General features: G+C 36.6%; 1 protein-coding gene across 1 annotated transcript in view; it reads left to right on the forward strand.

The window, feature by feature from the left end:
- The first annotated feature begins 1,076 nt into the window (after positions 1-1,076).
- Positions 1,077-10,497, forward strand: part of ATG4C (autophagy related 4C cysteine peptidase) — a 25,967-nt gene continuing 16,546 nt past the window's right edge. The window contains exons 1-5 of the mRNA XM_009287426.2: positions 1,077-1,190; positions 2,586-2,716; positions 4,027-4,110; positions 4,782-5,015; positions 8,312-8,642. Coding sequence (XP_009285701.1) covers positions 2,641-2,716; positions 4,027-4,110; positions 4,782-5,015; positions 8,312-8,642 — 725 coding nt within the window. The 5' untranslated portion in view covers positions 1,077-1,190; positions 2,586-2,640. The remainder of the gene's footprint in view (positions 1,191-2,585; positions 2,717-4,026; positions 4,111-4,781; positions 5,016-8,311; positions 8,643-10,497) is intronic.

Raw genomic sequence — 10,497 nt, forward strand, 5'->3', positions numbered from 1 at the left:
TCCCCCCTCAAAGGCTGGGTAATAAGGGCTCTTAGAGGACAGGACTTCATTTTTCATTTGGAGGTGTGTCCTGCTGCTCTGTGAAGTAACATCATCCTGGTAATGTACGTTCTAGATAACTTCCTAAATGAGACAACTTCAGTATAAAACCTTTAGCTTTAGATTTAATAACGAGTGTTGCATTGTGCCCATTGGGCTTGAATCTGTATTCCCTGCAACCTTCTCCTGATGCTTTTCCATTAATTTCAGTGGAACTATTACTGATGCCTTCTTACATGGATGGGAAGAGCCCACATTTTTCCGGTGGAATAAATGTGCCTTGTTTTGCGTTAGCATTCTTCCTAGAAGTCCTTTTCACATCTTCAGCATAATGCTAGGGAAGAAATGTAACGGGATGAAAGAAAAATGTGCTGCTATGACCATTGTCATTTAAAGGAAAATGAGCTTCTTTCTCATTTCATAATTTTTCCTTCAGGCCCTTTCAGAACAGTAGAGTTTGTTTCATTCCTAATTTTAGCCAGAGGAAGCTTTTATAGGTATTGGCTTTTAAAGCAATCAGTGGCCTCTGCATTAAATGGCTGTCGCTGATTGATCATGTGAGGACAGACTGGACCAAACAAACCTCCTGAAGAAGTTAATCTTACCAGCTTTGCCAGCTATAGTCAGTGATACAGTTAGTCTTTCCTTTTTTTTCCTAAAGAAAAAATAGGGAAAAAAAGGCAGGAAATTAAAACCCAACCTTAAATTGTCTTTCTCCTCCTTCCCCTAAAAACCCCAGCTTAATACAAGGCTAATCAAAGTAGGGTTGTAGCCATTTGTTATTTTCACTAGCAAAAAAAAAGTCAGTCTTCCCCATGTTTGTGAGCTTGCATTGCCTCTTGTTCTGTCAAAAAGTTGTTGGCAGACTTTTATGAAATAATATAATGGAATAGCGGAAAAACATGCTAGAGAAGGCTCGGGCAGTAGACTGCTGTTTTCTTTGCCCTACCTACAGATCCCAGAAACAGTGCATCTGTGTGAGTACCTTCAGGCTCAGAAGACATTGGCATCCCAACATCTTCACACTCTCTTCAATTACACTGTCAGTGGTTAGGTTTTACTTAAAATATGCTCCCAGTGGAGAGAAGTAACGTCGTTTAGTCTTCATGCTGCTTTTGATCCCAATTCAATGGAGACTAACACATGGAAAAGTAAATACAGTTCTAGATTCTCCTTTTAAAGTAAGGAGTTTAAGTATAGCATCAGTGATGGTGTATGCTCCTGGTCCAAGTTTATTAATAAAATGAGATAGTTCACTTTTGTTCACATCATCATCTGATGTTATCAGAACTTAGCTAAAAATCTGGTGAAGGTTGCAGTGATGAACCACTGTTGATCAACTTCATACAAGAACTTCTGTTGAAGCAGGAGCTCTTAATTTTTCAGCTCTCTATGCAAGGGTTTGGGCTACCAAATATCAAGAAAACCTCCTTAGGTATCAACTATTTTAAAGTGAACCATTGACAGAATACATGCAGTGAAGGAAGCTCTATTAATTAATAGCAAACTTCCTGTTACAAATGGCGCAGGTGGACTACAAAGGGGGTTCTGTCCCATTTGCTCAGATTTCTTAGGAACAGGGATAAAGGTAGTATATATTCTTTCTGTCTTATTACCAGTTTAGGTTGCTTTTAAGGTGAAGTCCATCTTGTCTTGCAGTTCAGAAGGAGTAAAAGTGCGTTCCCTCCCACCCCCCCCTTGGAAAATTTATAAGCAGTTTTTACAAAATTAGCCTGCACTGAAGTGGTTTTTACCACCATTTTAGCACTCTCATTCTTGTGATACAGGCAGACTACTGTAGACAACACGATCAAATCAAATAGAGCCTTTTTTGCACCGCCCGTGATAATTAGAAGAGATGTAAACACTGATTTTATGACAGTATTCTACTCATCTTTTTATGTTACCCATCTAGCAAGTTAATTCTGTACAAAATTATGTCACTGTTACTACACACATTTTCAGTACTACACATTTTCTGCCTTGCACACGTGCAGCAAAACATCTTGCACTTTGTCTTTCAATTCCTCCAATGCCTGTAAACTTTGGCTTAGAAAATTCTTGATTAGAAATCTGAAACTAATGCTGGTTTTAAAATCAAGATCTGTTCATTGGTGCTCAGAACCCCTGATGTGGGGGAAAAAAGTGCTTATTGTATTCTATTCAGCAGAAAAGAATAGCATCTATTCTATTTAGTGAAATGCATCGTAGCTCTTTATTTCACTGCCAATTAGAATGAGTGTACTCGTATGTCAGCACAGGTTATATGCTCTAGATCAGTTTGTTGGGCAATAGAGAGCTGTTGGAGAACATTATATTTTATTTGGCTTTGTATAGTAATTTTATTGGTGTATATTTGGAATTAAATGTTTTTATTACTTATTCATGGCACATGTGATTGCTTCTCAGGCCCTGGTAGTGGAGGATTCTGCAAGTTTATTACTGTTTCTGGTCATGTTAGTCTTAAGTACTGAAGTGGGCTGGTGGTGATACTATACCCTGTGTTCTCAGTGCCCATGGATATGTTTATATTTTTGTTTTTACAGTAGCAGAATTGACTGTCTTACAAGACAGCGATGGCTTTTTCTCTAGAATTTGAATATGGAGGCCACAGGGACAGATGAAGTAGAAAAGATAAAATCAAAATTTATGTCTGCGTGGCACAACATGAAATACAGTAAGTGAAACAGTCTATGGTAAAATCCTGTCTCCATTGAAATGAATGGAATGTTTCTTGTTGACACGAATGGAATCATGATTCAGAAACTTAACTAATATTAATAATAAAAATGCAATATGGCCCTTGAAACCATTTTTACTTTGATGCTATAAACAGCCCCAGTAAAGAAACTTGTTTAGCTTTTCCTTTTTCAAATAAATTTGCATAATTTCTTTTTAAATGACTTATTTTGAACACAGTAGATACATCATGTAAATGACACTAGATTTGCATAGACTTTTAAACAGGGATAATATGGAATCATCTGTGCAAAGATTTTTTTTTTTTTTTAATATGTACTTTTCTGGAAAAAATAGGACGGTGTGTGAAATAAACTCCACTGAAGAATCTACTTCACACATTTGAGTAACATAGTTTTCACAGTTGAACATCGGTAATTTGTTTATAAGCAAACAAATTTTCAAGTGTGCCCTTTACTAATCTGTCCTTAACCTTAATTTTTCTACTTTTCCTCTAGGACTGAGGTTGCTCAGATTTACCACCGGGTTTCTGATAAATTTTGTTAATTCTCATAACTGAGCCTTGGAGATGTCTGGCAAGATGAAAAGATACTTTCTTCTACTTTCTTTAAGGCTACCATATGGCTGAAGGGGAATAGTAGTCATTATACCCTATATGTGATAGGAAAAGTTCAAAAAACTCTATGGACTTAGGATATAAAACACCACAGGATTTAGACTTAAATGAAAAAGCTACTGTCTGGGGATATTGTCAAAACCTAAAAACTGAATTCTGTCCCTTTGAATTTGTACAGTATATTATACTACCCTTTTTGTGTCTGAAATCTGCAGTTTAATTTTGTGGTAAGGTATATTTAATCCTATGGGAAAAGCAGTACTCTTCATGCATTTTCACTGGACGTATGAGGCTGATTGTATGTTATTATAGGAGTTGGAAACTTCACAGAATCATAACTATGCAGTAACGAATTCACAATAGAGACAAAGCAACTTAAGCTCAGCTTTAGCATTTCTGTATCCTAACAATTTCTGCGCAGTAGTACCATTGTATTAACATTCAAACATTCATATATGGGTAACATCATTACTTTTAAACCAGAACTCTAGTCTGTGTTTTGTAGAACTATTAAGCATTTTGTTATTTATGAAAGCAAAATCCAATTTCAGTACATTTTCTCTATATTCACCTTTCAAGGGTTACCTTTGGCTTAACCAGATGCTATTACCAATTGCTTTTTGGAATACTTTAGTCACAAATTTGGGGGGGTTTTTTTGTGTCTGTTTTAGGTTGGGTGTTGAAAACAAAAACTTACTTCAGCAGAAACTCTCCAGTCTTTCTGCTGGGAAAATGTTACCACTTCAAAACTGATGGTATGTACATAGCACTTAACTCATTCCAGTCTTATTTGGCAGGAGCTCTGTGGATATATTTTTAATCTTCTAGAAAGACCCTCATTAACAATTACCAAATTCAAAATGTAAATATGAAAAGCTTTGAAAGTACTAATTTAAATGTCCAACACCACCACTAATGCAACCCATCCTAACCTGCTTTATTCATATTTTACAGTGAAGTCTTGTTCTTTCTGTAAATATTAGTGCTGTAATTTGCACTTTCGTTCATTTACCTGTCAATTTGAGATTTTCCTTCTAAAAACTCCTGAATGAAATAGTGACAATACCTGTACAAAGAGTCACTACACCAACACCTTCGTTACCATTTTCCAGTATGCAGTTTTCTAAGAATCTCTCTTTTCGACCATTTACATTTAGGTGAATTAAGCAGTTAGTTACTTGCAAGTCAATGATTCCATTGGCACAGTAATGTTGGCTGCATTGCTCTTCCCCCACCCCCCCCCCCCCCAGCTGGCACATTTCTATTGTTTTTGCCTTCCAATTTTCCTTTCTTGTATTTGAAGCGATTGTTACTTTTTGCAAGTTTGCCTTGTCTTTCTAATAGAATAGTTGCATGTTTTTACTTTCCTTCTAATAACAGAAGTGCCGTACCAAGTTATAACTTAAATTTGTGCTTTGCCTTACAGAATCTGGTGAACTCTCTACAGATGGGTCCAATTTTGATAAAATCAACACAGAGATTTCAGGAAATGTTGAGGAGTTTCGTAAAGATTTTATTTCTAGAATATGGCTGACTTACAGAGAGGAATTTCCTCAGATAAAGGGGTCTGCATTAACAACAGACTGTGGTTGGGGTTGCACACTGAGAACTGGTCAAATGCTGCTGGCTCAAGGTCTTATGCTTCATTTTCTCGGTAGAGGTAAGTTATGAGAGAAGATCTCTATATTTGGCATGATAAGCATGGGTGTTCTGTAGAGAGTGTGATAGTCTTTGTGTAGCCCAAATCTGAAGTGCAAGCCAGTTTTCATTCTGGACTCCTCATTAATACTGGAATTGTTAACATTGCATCAGAGCAGTGATCTAGCTGTCCTACTCGTCCATTTCCGAAAAAGGGAATACCAAAGTGTGTCAAAGGAAGATACTGGAAACTCCACAGAAGCTAACTGTGAAGTAAAATACCACAAAAATTTGTGATCCCATACCTGGGTATTATTATTATCCATGCAAGTGTCCAATTCTCTTGAATCTTGCTCATTTCTTGAACTCAAGGTGTGGAAATGAGTTCTGCAGCCCATAGCTGTGGGCTATGGCAAAAGTGATGTTCTTTTATCAGTTTTAAAGTTGTATACTATTCAGTTCTTCTGGTATTTAACATATTGAGTTAATAGAAGGATGCTAATCTATCTTCAATACATCATTCTTTGTGTTGAAATTTGCACTATTTAATTTCCTCCCTTCCCCCCTGCGTACTTACAGAGGAACTTCCATTTTTTTCTTACCATTGTCTATCTCAAAATACTCTCTCAGTCACAGCTGTTTCAAAGAAGTAGCTTTAGGAGACTTGGAACACTTTCCGCTTTCAAAGGCTAAGCGTGCATGTCCTCCCCGTTCTTCCAAGCTGAGCCATGTCCTATGTAGAGGTATTTTTGGTTCTCATCATAGAATCATAGAATCATAGAATCATTGAGGTTGGAAAAGACCTCTAAGATCATCGAGTCCAACCGTCAACCCAACACCACCATGCCCACTAAACCATGTCCCTAAGTGCCTCATCTACTCGTCTTTTAAATACCTCCAGGGATGGGGACTCATCGTTAACCACCTTTTCTTTTCACCCTCTTCTCAATCCCTTTCATAATCTATCACGTTGCCCCTTTCAAACAGTCAGTCATGTCCTCTGTCACCACTGCTTGTTGTCAAAATGATCCAAGACATGGGCCTGAAGTCACCCAGGCATGTTAGTTAGAGAGAATACAGTGTCTTGTTTACTCAGCCATTTGTTGGATCCCAGGAATACTTTCGTAGAAGATAGTTCTGAAAGCCTGTTTTGATAATACTTTGTACTTACTGTGCAAATATGATGTAAGCTGTGAACATAGTCCCAAACCAGCTGCATCACAAAGTCTTCTTTCTTGGCAGTGTCATGACCGAACTGTCAGATTGGCTTACTGAATGTTCCTTTTGCTGTAGATATTTAAGTCATAAAACATTCATTATCCCTTTCAACTGACTGCAAATATCAAAACGTATGAAAATACTTCTGCTGAGAACACAAATCCCTTAAATATAACTTCTGTTATACATACATTTAAAAAAACCTAAAAATCTGATCAGAAGACTACCTGTGAGTGGGAATGCATAACGGCTCATTCTTAAGTAACCCCAAACAAAAAAGCCCCAGGTTTATATCTTTAGAATCCATGGTTACAAAGAATTCCTTGCACTGTCCCCCATGCATCCTAATTTGGAAAGTGATTTGGTGATTACAGAGTGCTAGTGTTTCTGTGGCAATCCAAATGCATAGAAAAATGGAATATGTGTGGTCTTTCTGGACTACTTTTCTCATCACCTAGTCTTCTGACAGCTGGTGAATTATCTTTTGAAAAGCTTTTTATGAGGTCTGGGCAGCTTTTGAAACATATTTAAGTGTTTACGTGAAGTTTTTCATCGCTGTTTACTCTTTTCCCAGAGATGTTTTCATTATAGTTTAATGGTATTGTTTCTGTTACAAAGCAAAACTTGACTGCAGTTACTAGCTGGCATACTTACACTACCACTGCTCCATGCAGTGGAACATTGTTCCTGATATTGCTGAATGATGTTGTAAATGAGTTTTTATTTTAAATATTAAGGTACTGGTAAGTTTTACTTTGAAATACCTGTGCTTAAGACACTGACTTGAATTTGAAGCTCACAGTACAGGAATAGCAAGGCCTGTGATGTTGTTACATTGAGCTTATGCATGCATCTGCCTGGGTCTGCGATGAAAAATTAACATGAGGTTTCACAGAGGGACGCCACTTGTGGTAAGACACAGGATGGTTGTCACACTGTAATAAGAGTGGGTGACATGGATTATGACCATTACCAGCAATACTTGTGACATTACTGGAGCCCTAAGTTAGATTTTAGAATTAAAATATAGTTGCGTCTGTGCTTCCTCTTCATTTCTCAAAGACTTTTACATGGATACTTAAGTAAGAATTGTGAGGAGGGCTGCAGTTCTTGCTCTCTGTCAGTATTAGTTTGAAAAGGTTCCTCTCGCTGCTGTAATGGCAGCTTTCTGAACCTCCAGGAGCTTACCCAAATCTGGTTCATGGAGCAAAAGCACCCCATCCTTACGGTTTGTAGGGTTTGTTCCTTGCTTGCACGTGGCAGCCTTCTGCTTGCCTTCTGGGATGTTCTTTGTAGACCTTCAGGATATGTTCTGATCTAACAGTATGTTCACTGTGTTTCGGAGGTTTCCTCACATGCTCTGTGTTGCAAGTAGTTGTTCGAACTTGTGGGAGAGACTTTCAGTCATCTGACAAGGGAAGCATTACTGTTCTCTATATATGCTGAACCACCATTATGCTCCAAGAGGAACGCTGTGTGTAGGATGCATTGTTAGAGAAACCTTTAGCTAGAAATGCAGACTGTAGATACTGTGCTGAATAATATTCAGACAAGTTTGTCTTGTAATCTAGGTAAAGAATTCACAAATTTAGTGAATAAAGAAATCTTGTCTATTTTTCTGCTGATCTTCTTTGACAGTTTGCCAGGAAGAAGTGTTTGTTTTTACATGAATAATTCCTCAGGTTTGCCTATTTTTTAATAGCTGACAAACCAGAAGAATTAAAAACAGCTTTTGAAACTTCTTGTTTGACATGGATAAAACTTTTTAGATGGTACTGAATAGCTAACTTTTATATTTTTAATATGTAAGATAATTCTAACCTTCGACCTACTGTCTGACCTACTATCTCAGATAGCATAAACTGCTAACAAATGTACAGTTAGTAGTATTTCATTTCACCTATCATTCAGCAGAAAATAAAACCAAATCATATTCCACTTGAATTCTTTGTTTACATTTTAACACTGACATTTGCATCTTGGTATGTAAAGTACATATTATTGGTTTGAGGAACATGGGGGAGAAAGGGATGTGCTTTGCTAATTATACCAAAAAGTTAATATTAAGCCTAATATGCATCTTAAAATTTCTTGCTGCAGCCTGGGTCTGGCCAGATGCGTTGGACATTGACAATTCAGATTCTGAATCATGGACAGCCCATACAGTGAAAAAGCTGACAGCATCATTTGAAGCATCGCTTACAGCAGAAAGAGAACCCAAGATCCTGTCAAATCATCATCAGGGAACATTAAAGAGAAACTGTGATGACAATGAAATGCAAAATGAAGTTTATCATAGAAAAATAATTTCTTGGTTTGGCGACTCTCCACTGGCAGCTTTTGGCTTACATCAGCTAATAGAATATGGAAAGAAGTCTGGAAAACTTGCTGGAGATTGGTATGGGCCTGCAGTTGTTGCACACATTTTAAGGTAAAATACCTTTATTCTTTGTTGTTACCGTGCCTTACACATTACAAGAGAAGCATTTCAAAACAATATGAGATTACTTCAGCTTAATTGAGCATCTAACTGTTCATTATTGGCTTTGTAAAATGTCCGTGTTAGTAGCAATTCTAGAGGTTTTTCAGAGGCAGGAAGGGAGATAGCAGTAGGTGCAGCAACTGAACTCTGAGCCTTTGTTCAAGCTTATTTTAGAAAAAACTCGACATTCCTGTTTTCCTGTACTTTGGGCAGTAGAAGTCCCAAGTATCTCTCCCAGACCTGGTCTTTTAAATAGAGCTGCATTTAATGAAATGTTCTAAAAACTAACCACTCTTTCAACCTTGGAACATGCATAACATTATAGATTTTTTTTTTTTTTTTTAATACTGTAACCTGGGGGCTGTAATGTACTGATAGTGTAATGAAATGTCAGAGCTAAAATTGATGTTTTCAGCATTACTTTGCACACATCAAATTCTTGTGAAACTGTAAATGTATGGGACTATTAATATTATAATTATATCACAGTAAAAGTAAAGGGTCTGTGACATTCAGTGTGGTTAAAAAAAAAGAAGAAAGTCAAATTTCTCCATACTATGTGCCTTTATATGCCATTTCTTTGAATATTACTGATTTTTTTTGTTTTGGTTTTTTTTTATAGCCTTATATGCTTATGTTCTTGGTGGATTCCAGTTTACCTGTAAACTGAATCACTAATAAGTAATTTAAGCAGCAGAAGCCAAAGTTCATACGTTTATCTATAAATATGTGAATAGAAGAATTATATATTTTATAAAAGTATATTAATCTTAAATGAACCTGTACTGAAATAATCAGGTGTATATGTGTGCATACAGGCAAATGCATACAGTGATGTGAGAGGTTAGCATTATTTATGTGTTTCTTCTATTTTTTTTGTGATGATAGAAATTGTCAGAATTCTTTTTGCGTGTTTTAAACTGCAGTAGCCTGTTCACCTAATGGGAGCAGGGAGGCAGGGGGATTTGGTCCAGAATTGCATTCAACACAAACTCACTAGTGATTTCCAACACTGCAAAGGTTTCATTTCCTAGGAGATGTACTCCTTTGAAGTCTTACAGCAGTACTAACAATGTATAGCTCTCTCATAACTTGAGAATGACTGTATTAAATGATTCCTCAAAATATATTGTGAAATAAAGGGATAGTGACCATCTAATGCAAGTGTGTATTGAAGTCAAAGGCTAATCTTCTATTTTGAAGTTTAATTTCTTTACAAATGTTGTCCTTGATTGATGATCATGCTTCAGACTATTGACATACATGTTCTTTTTAGTTTTTATGTCCATTATTCTTACTCTTTTGAGGATAGCCTAATATTGCAATTACCTTTTTGAAAGTTTTGGTGAAACCTTACAGCTTTTCATGTGCTAGCCTTTATTTCCATAGACACGAGGTGCTAATTTGTGGCTAGTTATATGAACTGAGGTCAACTAAAGAGATGTATAGAGTTGAAAATAATATTTTTGTCAACAAATTTAGCCTTTATTATCCCAATATACTGGCAGAAAATTGTTATAAACAGAAAGAAATTAGGTAGTGAATATGAATGTCATTTTAAGTTAATGTGTTTCTTTGGGCTGTTTTTTTGTGGTTTTCATTGTTTCTTCTAAATAGCCAGACATTGTCACCTTTTGCTTGGGAAAAACATGTTGCCATATACACTGGATTTTGGTATCCTGTGTTTAAAAACAACCAGCCAACATCCCCACCCCACCCCCATCTGTATTTATCAGGAATGGAAGGTGTCTTGAATAAAAAAAAAAAACCACAATCCCCCCCACCCCAAAAAAAACCCAAACAA

The sequence above is a fragment of the Aptenodytes forsteri genome, unplaced genomic scaffold (assembly GCF_000699145.1).
Source record: "Aptenodytes forsteri isolate BGI_AS27 unplaced genomic scaffold, ASM69914v1 Scaffold119, whole genome shotgun sequence".
Taxonomy (NCBI): Eukaryota; Metazoa; Chordata; class Aves; order Sphenisciformes; family Spheniscidae; genus Aptenodytes; species Aptenodytes forsteri.